Source organism: Hylaeus volcanicus, chromosome 7, assembly GCF_026283585.1.
Source record: "Hylaeus volcanicus isolate JK05 chromosome 7, UHH_iyHylVolc1.0_haploid, whole genome shotgun sequence".
NCBI lineage: Eukaryota > Metazoa > Arthropoda > Insecta > Hymenoptera > Colletidae > Hylaeus > Hylaeus volcanicus.
Genome location: NC_071982.1, coordinates 18,540,172 through 18,557,408, shown reverse-complemented (window position 1 = coordinate 18,557,408; position 17,237 = coordinate 18,540,172). Strand labels below are relative to the sequence as shown.

Sequence of the window (17,237 nt, the reverse complement as noted above, 5' to 3'; positions counted from 1 at the left end):
ATCCTTCGGAAGATCGAGATACCGGGATCGCAATGTCGTCTGGATCGCGATTTGACGGGGACAGCAAAGCGGAAAAGGAGTATTGCGAGTGGCGGGCGGAACGAGGGGCGGAGGGGCAAGCTAAATATGACCTTGAACGACTGCAACCTCGGGAGAAAACATTCTATCGCATTTGATACCGCCCGCGGCAGATTAGCGATGCGTTTTGAAGGTTCTTTGATATACGAGCATAAAAAGAACGAAGAAGGCGCCTCGCGTTTAATATTCGACACTAGCGAATAATCTTTTGCTCGAATAGAAGCGACTCGACGTGAAACGGTTGACTGCGTCACGCGACACTAACGCGCACGATGGCGATGAGCAGGTACACTTTCACTAGGGGACGTAAACAAACAACGCTACACTATGCACCTTACCAGCTATCCTCTTCTACAGCGTCATACGTACACATTCGCACACATACGTAATTATACACGCGGGTACATAGTATAAAATAAGTACACTTACAGACAAACGAGCGGTACAACCGCGCGGCACGGCGGAGGGGCGCCGAAAGAAGGAAGAGAAAAGAGAGCAACAACGTCGAGGCTTTCAGGGTTAAAGAGGGACGAAAGAACAGCCGCGCGGCGATTGGCTGACGCGGCAGCGTGTTTACGGCGAGATGGTGGGGAGTTGGTGGTGTCTCAGCTGAGCGCAGTATAGAGGTAGCTGTCTAGCGAGAGGGCGAGTTAGTTACGAATGAGCGCTCGTCGGGCGTGCGTCGTATGCGTCCTCGACCGATAATGTCATCTCCGTTGTCGACGGACGATCGTGTCGGTTCTTAAGAGTCGTGTATACACGCGATAAAAAAAAAGCCACGCGTTTAACGAAGACAAGCGTACGTTACTTGCCGCGATTCAGACTCGCACGCTTCCGTCGCGTTCGCCGTTTCAACCAATAAAGTGCGTGACGCGCGCTCTCCGTCGGAAACACAGGAGGCCCCGATCGTTTCGCATTCGAGACGCACGCGTGTCCACGTCGTTTCGACCTAGAGAAGGAAGAACCACGCGTGGCTGCGTTTTCGGGCGAGGATATTTGCGCGTACGCTGCGAGAAGCGTGGTCTCTTTGGTCGCGTGGTCGCGTGCTGTTGCGCTCGCGTGCCCGCGTACGTCGCGACTGTCAATGCCGCCCAGTTGTTATCGCGGTCGATGATCTACTATCACTGCCATCCTCCACTGCCATTCGCGCTTCCTTCGATTCTTTTTTCCCCAAGTCCCTGGCTCGACTTTGCTCGACTGGACCAGCGAGGACGCCGTTAGTCGTATAGCACGCGAAACGCTGAAGGGATAGTGGAACAAGAAGGAGCGGAAAACAACACGGACTCGAGGAGGATACTAATTATTCGCGAAAACGCGAACTCGATCGTCCAAGATCGAGGCGCGAAGAGGACCGATCGACGCTATCGATCGGACGCTGACAAAATCCGCGGATTCGTCCAAGTGTAGTGTGTTCGATTATTAAAAGTGACGTGACGAGAGATTCCCCGTAATCACGGGCCCAAAAATGGTGCCTCAACAGCAGGACAGTCCCTCGAGTTCGGGGATACCTATGTTTGGATCGTTGCTCGTGGATAAAAATTCAACGACGCCGTACTCGGATGCCACCCAGGTAATTTTCCGTTTCTGCCACGCTATTCGATTATTTTACAGTCCTCCCTTTCCTTCGACCTTCGTTCGTCTCGAAATGCCAGTCCACGAACCGAAGCCTGTTGTGCTTCTCGTCTGCTCTACACGAAAAGCGAGACGACGGCGCAGGCTTCTCGACACGCTCTTACATACAACCTCACCGCGTGTCCATCGTACTACACAGAGATTGGCAGAATTTTATTCCTGGAATAATAGCTGACGAATACAAAATTTCTGTAACGACTCGATTAGTCGATCGAACAGTTATTCGCGTGAAGTTACGTTTGCTCGACTCGAAACTCGATTGTAATTTTTCTCGAATAAATAACTTGCCGAAGGTACCAATCTCTCATTCTTTACTCAAAGTTTGTTAGAGGCTGTAAGTCGCGAATAAAATCCACGAACTCCGAGTCATTCGCGATGTTATTCGTTACGCGCGAGAAGTAATTAAAGCATTACCAGAGATGATTCAATACTAGGATCGAAGCCGTTTAACAACAAATAAAATTTTAAGCCGCGCTTGTCCTGCTTATCGTCGTACAATATAAAGATAAAAGAAGCAAATACCATTACTGTTTTTGAAAAATACAGAACCGTTCACCTTCTATTCGTTACTCGAAATTATTTGCGCGAGGATCTTGTCGATCTCCGATCGTACGTCAAACGAGTCGTGAGCATTACCCTGTGAAATTTGCTTTACCCTTTTACTCGATCTAACATCTTTGCGCGGTTAAATGAACGTGTAAAATAATGTCGCTGACGCAAATGAAACAAGGTTCGACTAAAGTGCTAGTTGCAGCCTATCCTCGAATTACTTTTCACGAATCGTTAACTCACTCGCGTGCACGGCCGTCTGTCGGCCAAATAAGGACACGTCGATTAGTGCACCGCGGTAAAAAATGATAAGTTTTACCCAGCAGATATCAAATTGTACACGACTGGATCAACCGATTTTTTTATTGGCCGTCACGAGACGACCGTGAGACTGGCAAAACGACGCCGACGTCGTCGAACAACGAACCCGACACCTACGTTATACCGTCGAGACGGAAAACAGCGCTCGTGGACACAGATGCGCGCGTGGCTGCAGAAATCGCGCGAAATGCAAACATCGTTACAACGCTTTCTCGTATTTTTCCTCTCTTTACCATACAAAAATACGTGTCTCGTTCGCGAAAGGTGCGTGTCCTCGGTACGACGCGCGCACGACCATATATCCCTGATAAATGGTTCGCGAACCATGCCTTCGTCGACCTGTTTATTTTCGTAACGATGAAACGCCGTCGAACGGAAGAAGAGATTATTTTTGTCCTTGGTCCGTTATTCTTGGCTGTTTCGACTTTCGTTTACGTTGTTTACCGAGCCTTTTTGCTCGACTTTATTTTTTTCCTTTCTCTCTTTTTCTCTCTCTCTATATGTTCTTCCGTTCAGCGATAGCAATCTTTTTTTCCCCGCCGGATCGAAAATCACGCGTACTTTGCCGACACGTCGATAATATTTGCTCGGAGCTTGTATACCGTGGACTACGGAAACTCCTTGTTTCTCTTTTTTTTTCCACTCTCTTAACCACTTAACGCATTTAACCTGGCAACGAGCGTAGAGTGTGTTCGTGGTACGCGTCGCGTTTTAATGCCAAGTAAATTGTTTATCGCGTAAGTTGGACATTTGGAAATCTGATCGATTCGAAGACCACTTGGGAATTTATACGGTACACGCTTAGTTTTCTATTTTAATTACAGTCAGTCCCGTGAGTATTCGTACCTTCTATGTCTACCGAAGAAATTTGCGTGAATTAAGTAACGAGCTTGATGTTTCACTTTACACACGTACATATTCGTAACGACAAATTTATTTACCATCGTCGAACCTATCGTTTAGGCAAATTTTTTCAACAGACACAACGGATCCGACTGTGTAAACGTGAACTGTAAAGTAAAGAAAGGTAAATACCACGTTTCTGTTGTTTTCAAGCTAGCCTCAAAAAAAAGAGAACGTTAGGCAGTTAATCGGTCAACTTCACGGCCGTCGCGTATCGTTTCCTCGCAATCTCGTTTTCAGACTCCGACGCTTTATCGCCGACGATAATCGAAAATGTCATACGACGAGTTTCCTCTGTCGAGTGTTCGCGTATCGATGATAAATTACAGTTAGGATGACACGAGAAAAATACAGAAAACAGAGAGAAACAGGGAAATGTCTGAATTTGCATGCTCGGTGGAATTGTTCGTTTCCGTCGCAAATATTTTGGTCGACAGCGCGCGCGAGGAACGTTTCAATCGTCTATTTTTTTGCGATTGTCGGTGGTTCCCGTCGAGGTGTCAGACCGTTGGAATCGTAACGGTAAGTTGCTCTCGCTGCACGAAGGTCGAATGAAACGCGTTTTTCGCAACGAACGCTCGTTCGATTTCAGTCCGTCGAATCAAACGCTTTCTAGTCGAAGAACGCGTTATTTCTTGCACCTGTTTTTATCCTAAGGATGATGCGTAGAAAAGCCGTAATCAGGAGAGATAATAAAAGGGATATCACGAATGACGTAGGAAGTCCTTATCTGGTTATAAAATTCAATTAATGAATTGGAGATAATTTTAATCTTTACTGGTTGAATGAAACTTGGAATTTCCAATGTATAACTGATATTGTATCTCTGGCTAGGAGAAATAAAAGTCTCCTACCTTGACAATTAACCTCTTTAGGGATACTGACACGTACACGTACGTTTGCTTGTATATCAATATTATCGTTAATTACGAATACCGTATCTGTTGGAATTAAGATATACAGTATTAAAGCGAGACAGCATACAATCTATATTTTTGCGTTACTTTAAATAACACGAATTCTGGTTGCATGAGATCCAAGGTTTAAGATTCTGACTTATGGCGTACGTGTTCCCCAAATGGTAGAGCAAGGGGTTAAAGTACAAGACTTACTTGCAAGGATAAAATGCGCAGTCTAGTGATGCCGAACGACAGAAACGAGTGGACGCGTGTTACGGTTTACGCACTGTTCTGCTTTAGTGCGAATATGCATTGTTCTCGTACGCTATTGCTGTCCTTGACGTCGTTGTTTCGCATTCCACGGGACGCGTCGCGTTGCTGGATTCGCGACAGAGCGGTTGACGAGCACGTCGTCAGCTGATCGTTCGGCCGTGGAAACTAACCAGAGAGAGGGAGAAGCCCATAAGGCTTCGTTGATACTCTTCCACGGACGTCGATTCTTCTGCACTTCCTTCTCCGTTTATTTTCTCAGACTATCGTTCGCACGCGATCCCCAGAGATAAATAAAGGTGTGCAAAAAGCGGTAGTTACTCGAGTGGGAGGGGAGAAGGAGGGCGTACACGCAGCAGATCGGGCAGGATGCATTCTGAACCTCTTGAGGGATATCGACAAGGGTACTTACGGTCGCGATACTTTTCGGAATTAAGAAATATACAATGTACAGAAATGTACAACGTTCAAGTTATTGTATTTGTATGTCAAAGTTGATTTATAGATTGCTTTGGTTCGTACGTATTCGATTAAAACACAAAAGAGAACATTTAGTAATTCCTCCCTCGAGAGATTATAAAATTCGTTTGAATCGTGTTTCGACTCTTAAAATTCATTTTTCAGAATTCTCTTTCCAATTCTGTGTCTGTTACTGGAATAAAATTCTGCCCATCTCTGGGTGAGAGCGTTGAACAACCACGACACACCAGGGGATGGTGCGAGGGAGGGTTGCGAGCGGATACGAGGGTTCATTTGGGTGGGAAGTCGAGGCCAGCTGCGTATCGAATAAGAAAAGTAGCCGTCGACTGTGTTACTGTGTTTACTGAACGGAAATGATCGTCGGTTCTTTCTGCGAACGTTCAACGAAGACCAAGGTCGAATGCATTGTCGCCAACGAAAACTGGCGGCCGTTTACTCGGAAGACGAGCGAGATAGAGGGGTTTCCAAGGATAGTGGCGCGCCCAGGACAAAAGGAGGAGCGCAAGGTGATGCAAACGCTCCTCGAGACAAGAAAAATGTACACATGAACCTAGTCTATCAAAAATTTAATCAGATTCTTACGTGAGAACATACAAATCCTCTTTTAGGGGGGGGGGGGGCCCCCTAATTATACAGCAATACGACGATTCAAAATGTCAGCCTCCTGCATGGACCCCTTCGAATACCACAAATGGGGTTCGTTAAGGGTTTTAACAGCGAAAACAAGCACACATATGTTGCTAATAAAAAGAGTCTTTCCTTTAACACCAAGAAGAACACTCGAAATTTGTATGAAAAGCTATTCAAGCATAAGCAAGGAAGCGACTTGCACCCCCTTCCTTTGGATGCAGCCACTGTCTAGGAACCGATTCGTTCTCGACGTCGATCGAGCGTCTCGCCATCGTTCCTGATGGTCGTAGCCGTCGTCGCACCTTCGTAACCTACATCCAAGCCTTTCGATTTCCACTCGAGTGCGTGTCGAGTAATCGACGATATCTAAAAGTATAATGGGTGGAGCGCGCGCGCGCACGGTGCGTGCTATCTGCATCTCGACGCATACCGCCGTCTAATAAGCAACGCAAATTGCAATCGCTCTCTCGGCGAGTGCGAACGGTAACGCAATAATATTGCGCGCGTGCACGCGCCCTCTCCCCTCTCTCTCTCTCTCTCTCTCTCTCTCTCTCTCTCTCTCTCTCTCTCTCTCTATTTATCTCTCTCTATCTCGTATCACGCGAGAGGGCGAGCAAGCATGCAACTCGGATTAGGCTAAACGCGAATCGCGAGTGATTCGATCCTTGGAAAGGGTCTTCCACCCTTCTCGCTTCTCTACTGCGGGACAGATATGGTATCTGTCGGACGGATCCTCCAGAGACACAAAATTCTCATTTAGATGTAACATAAAATAATATCACCCGAAAGAAGGCACCATTTTTCTAATGATTCTGTTTGCGTTGGTTCTTGGATTTTCATCCCCAAGTGTCTACGATAATCGAGGTAACAAACTCGACGAGTATATCAGCCCTATACCGCTTAACGTCCCACGCGTCTCTAACCTCATTTGCTGCTTAGCAACCACTGCTCCACGTGTGCCCCGACCCTATGCAACGAACGAGCCTCTCAGGCAATAATCGAGGTCCTACTGTTCCACCGAGTATACCCTACAAGAAAATACCCTCCAACAGACCCAGATACCCCGCGACGTCGAAGGCCACGATCCAAATGGTATCATTTCTCTGTTTCAGACGAAGAAGAACAATCCGAATCACATAAAGAGGCCGATGAACGCGTTCATGGTGTGGTCGCAGATCGAGCGCAGGAAAATATGCGAGATCCAGCCAGACATGCACAACGCGGAGATCAGCAAGCGCCTAGGTAGACGTTGGAAGACCCTGGACGAGGCGGAGAGGCGACCTTTCATCGAGGAAGCTGAAAGACTCAGGCAACTGCACATGATGGAGTACCCTGACTACAAGTACAGACCTAGGAAAAAGACCTCGAAACCGACCGCGTCCACGAACCCGAAGGCGAAGGAGGGGAAGAAGCCTAGAAAGTCGTCGACGTCGGTAGGAGCCATCGGGCCAGGATCGACCAAGGGTCACGCGCGAAACGACACCAACAACAATATGCAAACGAGCGCGGTGGGTGCGACGGTGAAGAGATTGCAACCTCAATCCAGCAGCAGCAAGCCAGTCTCGCGACTGAAGGTTAGACTAGCGCTCGACAAGAGACCTCCCCTCGATTACACGCCTACCCCGCCGATAGTCACCGCCAAGATACCCAGCAGTCCTTCCTGCGTCACGCCAGACTCCCCAGAGTCAGCCAGCTTCTACGAGGACAACTTCCTCGAGTGCGGCCCTTCCATGAGACTCCCAGCAACGACCACAGCCTCCTCCACCTCTGGTACGATGAGCAACGGCAAGATCAAGCAAGAAACTAACATGGAGATGGACTTCGAAACCACCTTCGAACCGAAGGACCGACTCCTGTCCTCCGTTGGCCCCGTTGGTACGAGTCTTGCCCCTAATGCTACCGTTACCTTCCCTGGGTCTGTCGAAGACATAGGTCTGATGTCCGAGAGAAGTTTCCGAGGTCGAACGACGTGTCACCTCGAGAGACGATCCGATTTCATGGTCAAGGAGGAACCCGTCGACGTGGACACGGAAATGGACACCGAGACGGAAGCCCTGTCGCCAGCGAACCTAAACGACTCCGATCGAGCATCCTGCTCGTCCGTGTCCACAGCCACGACGACGATTCCCACCGTCTCCTCGCTCACGAGCACCAACTTGGTCTCGACGAACACGGGAACGACGAGAAGCGACACCACCGTCGGCGTCGTCTCGACGCCAACGGTCAAGCTCGAGGAGTCGACGAACAACCCTAGCTTGGCGGACCTGTACTCCTTGACGGACCTCCTCCAGATACAACCGTCCGATTTCAAGATCGATCTCGACATGGAAACGATAACCACCGACTTGGACACCTTCGAGACCGCCAGCTCCAGCAGCGGCTCCCACTTCGAGTTCTCCTGCACCCCAGACGTCACGGACATGCTGTCCACCATTGGCGTGGGCAACGACTGGGTCAGCTTTTGAGGGAACAAGCGCCTAAACGAACAGCCCCATTCGTCGCGAGATACGCGACAGAGTACCCTGACCATTTTGTACGTAGCGGGGATTGGGCATAATTACTACTGACTTGGCAATTTGGTTGATTTCGAGTATATCGTCAGGAGGAGGGGTGAAGGAAGCTCTTGTTGGTCTCGAGAGCAAAGTAGGTGGGAGATTTTATCTGCGCAGTACTGGAACAATCAGAGCAATAAATAACCGTCGTTTAAAGAGATTACAAAAATGTTCCACTATTGTTTGCGCTGTCTTTAACGCGTTTGATCGCCACGTCACCCATATACAGATGACAGCATTTTTCATCAAGAAATTGATGAAATAAATTCTGAAAATGAGACGGTTAAAGGAAATAAATCTGCATTGGATTCACGAATTTTACGAAGTTGCAGAAATAAGTACTAGTTGAAATTTAAGTAATTTTCAGTTCTATAGAGACATAGCTCACATAAATTTTCACAAGTAGTTTGGCAGTGAACGTGTCAAATCATCCCAATTATCGAATCTTCTGCCACCTTTGCTCTGAAGTTCAGTGAGAGGTCTCTTCTATCCCTAATCAATTTTTCTGTCTATATACGGCAAAATAACCACTGCTCAACTCTGATACGATGAAAACTGTTCTCGTCGCTCGTTCCTCCTCCCCCGGTGAGTCTTAGCGCGCGCATATCCTACTCGCGACGCGAAAATACACGAGCCTTTTTGTACATCTACTGTAGCATATTAGGATTAGGATTTTTGTATACTCCGCGGCAAATGTTGGCCCACGAGGAAAGGTAACGCAGAGCTAGTGGCTAGATTGCCGCGTTTTACAGCTACGTACGATGTTGGGGGAACCGCGATTACTTTGCGCGACGATTCGTTCTTGTGTATATTGGTAGATGCATGTGTAGTAATATATACATATACATACATACACACATTATATAATATATATATACATACGTTAGAAATCTGCGTAGCGACGGAGACTATCGGGACCTTGCGAATCTTGGTGAAATACAGTGTTCTCCGCTTACGATCTTATGTCCGGGGAAGACGGAACGTTAAAATGGCAAAGGTGAACGAGGTTTTTCAACCGTGATGTGATATATCGTTTTCGATGAATTTGTGCCCGCTGGAAACGATTCTGGCAATAAAAATGCTCTGTATTCCGCGAAGAGCGAGGTCTGAGAATTTTTAAGGAACAATTGGTTCGAGCTGAAAGATGACTGAAAATTCGAAGGTAGCGACAAACACAAGTACAAATGACATTTATCACGTTACGTGTTAAAAGAAATTTAAAGCAAGCTTCATTTATAGACGAGCATCCTCCTTGCCAAATTCTCAGTTAAGATTGGAAGAATGGGTTCGATGCTTGTAAGCGGTTGATACTGTATCGGTGATAGGCGAAGGTAAAAGTGTAACTGACGAGGAAGCGGAAGACGCGATGGAAATGAAAAAGGAAAAGACTGGGACCGGAACAATTCCGTCGGCGATGCGCATTTCGGCCGCAGTTGCGACATGTTTGTGTTACAGTCGACGCAAAGTTAGAGCAGAACGCGAAAACAACAACGAGTTATCGCGCGGACCGCGCGAGATTATCGATATGCACGCGACGCAACCAAATTGCGCCTCGTTTCCGTTTTCGCTCGTCCCGTACGGTCGCCACGATCTCTTTCTCTTTCGTACGACGAATGTCTTCGAATGTATCAAACGTTTGATCTCATATTCCCCTTACCCGTAAACTAGCGCTTACTCCTAACGTTTAACGTTTGCCTGTGCGACCACACGCGGTAGTAACTTCGTTTTTCGCGTTCCAAATCTTTCTCGCAACTGTTCTCGCGCAAAAATTCATGTTTCGATAGAAAATCAAACGACGAATCGTCTTGCCTTTGACTCGAACGCGTTGACACGGTGGAGATCCACGATGGTGCGCCGCACACACTGCCAACTAACGTTCGATCGCTATAGTTCTGTCTTTACAACGTTCTTCTACTTAACCCAAGCCCCTGTAACTGTCAAACGGACGAACGCTTCGTCTACGATTCGCCCGTTGGTTTCTCGCCGTGTCGACTATCGAGTGCACTTTCCTATCACCATTTCTCCGCCGATATAACGACTCGAATCGTCCTCGCCACACTGTCTTTAATAAAAGCTTCCTTTGCCTTATGATATTTTCGTTTCGTTGGCAAATACTTCTTGAAAAAGTAATCACAAAGTAATCGCTGCCCAGCTCTGGCAGGATCGCAGGAAACAAAATATTGAGAAAGGACTATCCCGAGTACGGCAGAAAACACCTAGAACCAAAGTAGGAAACCCCTCCTCCCACCCTCCTTACGACTTATAGGCTGTGAATATTTTTCGATCGAAGCACTTCCGGGATTAATTCGAGAGAGTCGAGCTCGTGCCACGAGACAAACCCGTTGAAAGAGGAAGAAAAGGTTTTCGAGGGGAAACGGGAGTTGGTGAGACTTTTGGAAAACGCGAAGGTAGTGATTACGTTTAATCGTTCGAGCGACGAGACTCCTTGCAAATGTTACCCCGAATACCAACAAAATTCCTGCTGCTCAAATATCCGAACGAGCCTCTGGACGTCGTGGCTTTTCGACGAGAAAGAAAGCGAAAGAGCGATGTATGATAAATGTTTGACAGTGTCGATAAACGAAAAGTCACGGTCCAGAGAAATCGTACATACGTAATCTTTCGATAGGTAGAAATATACGAAACACACCAAAGTGCAATACAACGCGGTATAACGTGTAATCTGTAAATGCCAACGACCCGAAAAGGAAAAACGGCAGCGGTTCTATCGAGATACGCGCGTGAGAAAAGAAGGGACGCAAAGATAAAAAAAAAAAAAAAGAAAGCTCTAATACCGATCTCAATCCGAAATATATATATATATATATATAAATAAATATAACGCTATTTTTTCAACGGTGATCAATGGTTGCTGTGTATGTGTACGTATATACATGTGACGCGAAAAGAAACTTTGTAGAAAATGCCAGCGAGCGTTTGGCAATATTTTTCCACGAATGTAGTTACACGACGCGTTTAGTCCGATATTCGTTAACGTTCGCTCTGAGACCGACGAGCGACAGATACCGAGCTCTGCGGCACGCATCCACGATCGTGATCGCCGAACGGTCAGTAATCGTGGTCGACGATTACGAAACGACTGCGAGAGATTACAAATTATTGATTTACGTTTGCAGATTACAAAAATTCGATCGATCGCGATTAATTACAATAAAAGCAATTATTGTTCAACTCTGGCGTATGCGCGCAGAGTGCGTGTGCTTTCGAGTCGATGCGTTTAGTTTGTTGTTTCGATTTTTGTAATCGCGTACGCGTCGCGATTATTGGACGAGGTTCGTTCGCGCGACTCGATATTATTTTCTTAGTTTTCGAGCGAAAGCATGCGCGTATCCCCGTCGCGTATTTCAATCCAAACTATAGATAAGCGTTTCAAAGTTTACTGCTCGGGAGCGAACGATCACGTGTCCGAGCTATATCTTCTCCGTAGGTTTAAGTTTTCATTATACACGATAGTGAAATTAATTGCGCCAACAACTAACTTTATAAACGTAACGACTGTACATTTGTATCTAGCCCTTTGTTTATAATACTTATTACCTTGTTATCAAGTATTCAATTTATATAATTTTTTTATCGAACTTATTAAAAAATATTTAAAAACGACCCAGTGCTTATTTCGTTCACCTCCGTCATCGATCCTTGTAGATCCAGAAAATCGTGACCTCTCGAGGGGCGAATTTCATTTTTCCGATTCTTCTCGACTAAGATTCTTTTGCGATCCATTTTCGTTAAAGCGTATATTTTAGCACCAATGTTCGATTCTGCTTAACAGTCGAGGTTTCCTCTCGCGATCTGGCGATGAACCCCGCGTGTGCGCACGCGAGCGCGTCAACGATAATAACGCGCAGTAGCGCTATTAATAGCTGACGGTGGATGAACAGTGGCACGGCTGCGGGCAAACTGCACTCGCTCTCCTACGCCACCAGTTCGAATCGCTTTTTTCCTTTTAGTCGGCTTCAGCCGTTTGAAGCATATCGATCCATTTCTCGTCTCCGATAGATCTACCCATTCAAAGCTCGCGTTGATCCACGGTTCTCGGATGGCAGGCGAACTTATCAAACGGTCAGCAACGTTAGCGTTGCCAGCGAGCTCAAGTAAAGATATTTACTCGGTATTTCGTTACGTTAAATTATCGGTCTTCTGTAGAGCCACAGAATTGTACATACGATAGATTTTAGTTATTCGTTTCAATTGAGAAGCAATTCGGCAACCGTAACCAGTAGCATAGTTTCGCACCTGTCCATCAGGTACACCATGCAATCTTCCAGTTCTTCCCGTTTCGCGGACTGTTGGTTCTCGTTGGAAATATTTTCCGTATCCAAAGGATGAAGAATCGCACGGCCGAGAGCAATACACTGAAAGCATGGCTACTCGCTCGCGCGAACCGAGTTTCGTCGTAAAATAATCGCTCAAGGTCCGCGGTGGCGTTGCACCCGGCCGCCAGCAGGGCTGCCAACAACCGCGCACTGTTTACATCGCGCGAGTGTGTCCACGTTCCCTCGCCTCCGCCCCCGCAGCCGTCCAACCGCTCAAGATCACTCCTCTCCCTCCCTTAACCCCTGCCCACTGTTCCGTCCACGTCCTCTCGCTTTACGCCAACCGTTCGTTGCTTTTTTGAACAAACAATCCGCCGAATAAAAGAAATTTATATTTTTCTTTCCTGTGACTCGACTATCGAACTACGCGTTGCCACCTGTTACGTACTAAACCAACGAACGTTTAGCGATCTACGGTGTAGATATCCGTGATTTTAGGCGACGTAGAGTTGCGATAGTTATTCTCGTGGAACGAAAACAGTCCGAGGTTGTCCGGGAGAAGGTTTCTGCCTAAAATGCTCCAGCCTGGGGAGAAAGAGAGCCGAAACTGGAGGCGCCGCGAGAGATTCTGCCGCGTCGCGTGCCAAATCACCGTTAAACTGGTTGCGCGCTTCATGGAGCAAATTTTTTTCCACGGGTATTTTTACTGGTTCGTCCTTCGTCCCGCATCAGGGTTCCACTTCCCTCCTTGCTCCCTTCGTGCCTCTTTCGCTGCCATCGAGTCTCGGTTGGAAAGCAAGCTCTTCGTCTCTGTCGTCGCCGATACGAACGCGATCGCGTGACGCACCGGTGAACGACTGAAGGAACCTCCGAGAATCGAGACGTTTTCCACGAGCTCGAAAACGCGTTACAAGTTACAAGTCGCGCTAATTATACGCTTCTCGGAGAATTCCCGTCGTGTTTTGTCGCCGTCTTTCTCAGCGATTCCGAAATTCGCGTCCTCGTTGCTCTAACAGTTCCTGTAAACTCGGTCGTATATTGGTATCGTCTCTCTGTTTTAGCGTTCTGGCTGGCTGACTACGGAGGAGCGACGGAGGTGGACGGAGGCGTCTACGTCGAGGCTTGTTTACGAGGTCCTTGCCTCCGAGTCTCCTATTTACCTGGCTCATTTGCTCCTCTTTAATTTATCGCGTGTACCGGTAATGACCGTGCCGATAATCGCTCTGGCCCGTCTAAATTTACGGTTCCTACGAACGTGCGGATGCTTGTTTTACTCGTTCGTAATTTTTACGATGCTACGTAGGCTGTATTTGCGAAGCAGTTGGACCTCGCTGGTTTCACTTGTTTCGGTACGATACGATTCTCTTACAGCGAGTTAATCGAAACTTTATCGAAACTGCCCACCATTTAACAATCTCATTACTGTTTAATAGGAAACTGTAAGTGTAAGGTAATAGTCGCGCAACGCTGAAAACTAACCAAAGACTAAAATAAATAAAAAAAAAAGGCGAAGAGTAGCCAAGTTTAGAACGTTATCGCTTCTCCGAAGACTTGTACGTGGCGGATGGACGAAACTATTTACCATTCTTCGTTCTTTTTCTTTCGGACTAGCGGCGTTCGTCGACACGAACGTTGCGCTGGTCAGTCCTCCCGAGCAGCAGAGTCGATCGGAGCGACTGCTGGTATCGCGCGCGATACTGGATACTCGAAAATGATCGATACGTCGTGGAAACGATGGACGGATGGCTGGAGAGCGCGATCGGTCGAGCGGCGAGGTTCGGTGCCGTGGGTAGGGGATGCTGGTGGCTGCATACCGCGAGGTAGCGTATAGCTATCGAGGTCAATGGTTAGTCCAAGGTCCTGAGTTCGAATCTCGCGGCTGGGTTCAACGCGACTCGGCATTTCCTCTCGCGAACAACGATCCCCGTTCGTGGAACGCTCGAGGCCGAGACTCGCGGGACTCAACGAACGAGAACCGTCGTCTTTTCGTTTTTTCCCTGGCCGGTTTGGCGGTCGGGAGGACGTCGGCCGTTTTGTTCGCGACTCTAGACCAGACGGCGAACCGATGGCCGCGGGCCACATCCGGTCCGCGAGCTAGCGATTCTTTTCAATCGGTAACCTCTTCGTTGCTCGTTTCTTATCGTCGTTGGATTTATCTCTGTAGTATGTTACCAGATGGCTGATGTTTATGCAATTTCATATTTTTGCAGACAATGATAAAGAATCGAGATCAGCGTTAAACCTACCGATAGACCGATGAAAATCGAAGGAGGAAGCACGAGGATGAGCGGGGCAGGCCGTCGCGACGCAACCACGGGGGCACGTGCATGGAAAACCGAGGGAACGGAAAGACGCAGAGCAAAGGTCGACGGATGACGCGTGGAAAGCTGCTCGGTGGACGGATCTCGCGCATTTCGAAGCGTGCAAACATCATAATCTCGCGATAAGGTCGAGACTGATTTATTTTGCCGATAAAAGATTATTGGAAACACGTGTATAGCAGCCTGCTGCCAAAACCGGTCGCCGAAGAGAGAGAACGGATCCTGCTCGACTGGATGGCGGTGCGCGACGGACGCTATGAATCACGCGGACGATTTTAAGTCGAACGTCGTAAACCCCCGACTCGTTCCTCGTACACGTTCCCATCTTACCACGTTCTTTTCTTTGTTTCCGCCTGACAAAAGTCAAGGTGCTATTGCATCCTTTTATTTAACCCTCCAAGGCGCATTGATCCATAAATCTATCGCTTCTTCTCATTTGTAATTTTAATAGCAAATTATCGACCGATGCCACGATACGCATAAATCTGTTCAAAGTCGCAGAAATTAGTATGGGGGTTCCTTAGTTCGTTGGTCTCGAGACGACGCTAATTGCAACGTGTGATCAGAGTAAACGGAGAAAAAGCGTAGCTCGTTTGCGTGAAATTGTATTCTCTTGCGACATTTTTCGCAAGATGGGAGAGGGGCATACGTCGGCTCGAGACGTATCGTATCGTATCGTATCGCATCGATGCGAAGCGTGGGTGTGCGCAATGTTGCAATGCATTGCCTCGATAACCGTGTCCCGACGGAGGGACTAGTTTCGCGAGGAAAAATTGCGTCCGTTAGTCAGAGCTTGCGACATTAACTCGCGCGGCGTGCTGCATGAGCGACTCGGAGCTCGGGTCCGGAGTTTGCACGCGCGACCCACTTACTCTCGAGACTTGTGCGAACAAAACGCTCGGCTCTCGCGGCTCTACGCGGGCCCTTCGTGGAACCTCGCGAATTCGACGCGTTTCGGCGCCCCTCGGTGGTGAAAACCTACGCTTCGAGAACTCGAGTCGACCCGAGCGAAACGCGCTATCCGTGAAAGCGGAGGCTGCGAGATGGGAACGCTTCGGCACGGTCGATGGAGCGTGTTGTTCCGTCCGACGCGCGGCTATCGTTGCTATCTCTGCGAGTGTAAACATCTTTTTTAGCGTGTTTTCGAGTAGCGTTTCCTACGCAATGGGTCTTGAAACGATTGCGTAATTTTTGGCTACGTAACGCGAATACGAGGTACGATTATGCGCGCTTGCGGATGTACGTAAATTGATATTTATAGAACGCGTTGGTTAATTATGATTTTTATATCGTGCAGAATATATGCTATCGTGGATACCATATCCATGATCCATGATTCATTGTCGATGAACCACGATCATCGGACGATTATGACGTTAACGATGACCATGATGATGATACAAGTGTAATCGCGACGGCGAAACTCCGACAGTGGTCAGGGATATATTGAATAAAAATTCCTGGTAAAACGGACTGATCCCAGAGAACCTTCATCGAATAATAAAAAATCTTAGCAATTGCACGTTCGTGTAACTATAACGTCGCGGCTCAATCGCGCACGATATCGCTCTCCTTCGCAAAGCCGATTTGTTCGACATGCTCTTATTGCGCGATTACTAATCGCGCAACAAGAAAGTAATGTAAACACTCGGATAGCGTAGATTTATAGTAACTGACCGCTGGCTGCCGATGAGGAATAATTTACGATGTCGCGTTCGTACGCAGATCGTCCCCCCTCGATCCCGCCGTCGTCCGCGATCGATACAACTTTAAGGGGGACGGTCGTCGTCGCGATAACGATTTAATGGCGAAACCAGGGGAGATAACGCACATGTAAAATTAATAAATAATGATTTCTAAAAAGTTCGCGATTTAACCGAGGGAGTCCCATCGTTTACATTCTGGACATGAAATCGCCTTCGATCGAGGCGACCGCGACCGCGACCGCGACCGCGACCACGATCACGACCGCGAGCCAATTGTTTCCGATTCTGCATCGCAATCGATAGCGATAAAACGTGATCGATTCCCAGCGGCGGCACCGATTCCCCCGATGCCATTCGGTTCCTCTCGATCGAGGATCAGCTTTTCGTCGCGGCTAGGCCCGAAATTCGCCCGGAGAATTACAAATTACGACCACACGCGTCGCTCGAACGCGTCCACGAGATCGAGGCGCTCTGCCTTTGAACGGAAACGCGTCGAAGGTCCCCGAGGAGGGAAGTCGAGGCCATACCACCCGGCTAGCTTCAAGGTTTTTTCGCTCTCTCCCTCTCCTGCTACTCCCCCACCAACCCTCTCCCCCCCCTACCGTTAGCGGTTTCCCTT

General features: G+C 47.9%; 1 protein-coding gene across 1 annotated transcript; it reads left to right on the top strand.

Moving 5' to 3' along the window:
- Window positions 1-704: 704 nt before the first annotated feature.
- LOC128880475 (transcription factor SOX-4-like) lies at window positions 705-11,938 on the top strand. The gene is made up of 2 exons (XM_054130608.1): window positions 705-1,648; window positions 6,875-11,938. The coding sequence occupies exons 1-2, from the start codon at window positions 1,544-1,546 to the stop codon at window positions 8,225-8,227; spliced, it is 1,458 nt and encodes a 485-aa protein (XP_053986583.1). The 5' UTR covers window positions 705-1,543; the 3' UTR covers window positions 8,228-11,938.
- Window positions 11,939-17,237: the final 5,299 nt, after the last annotated feature.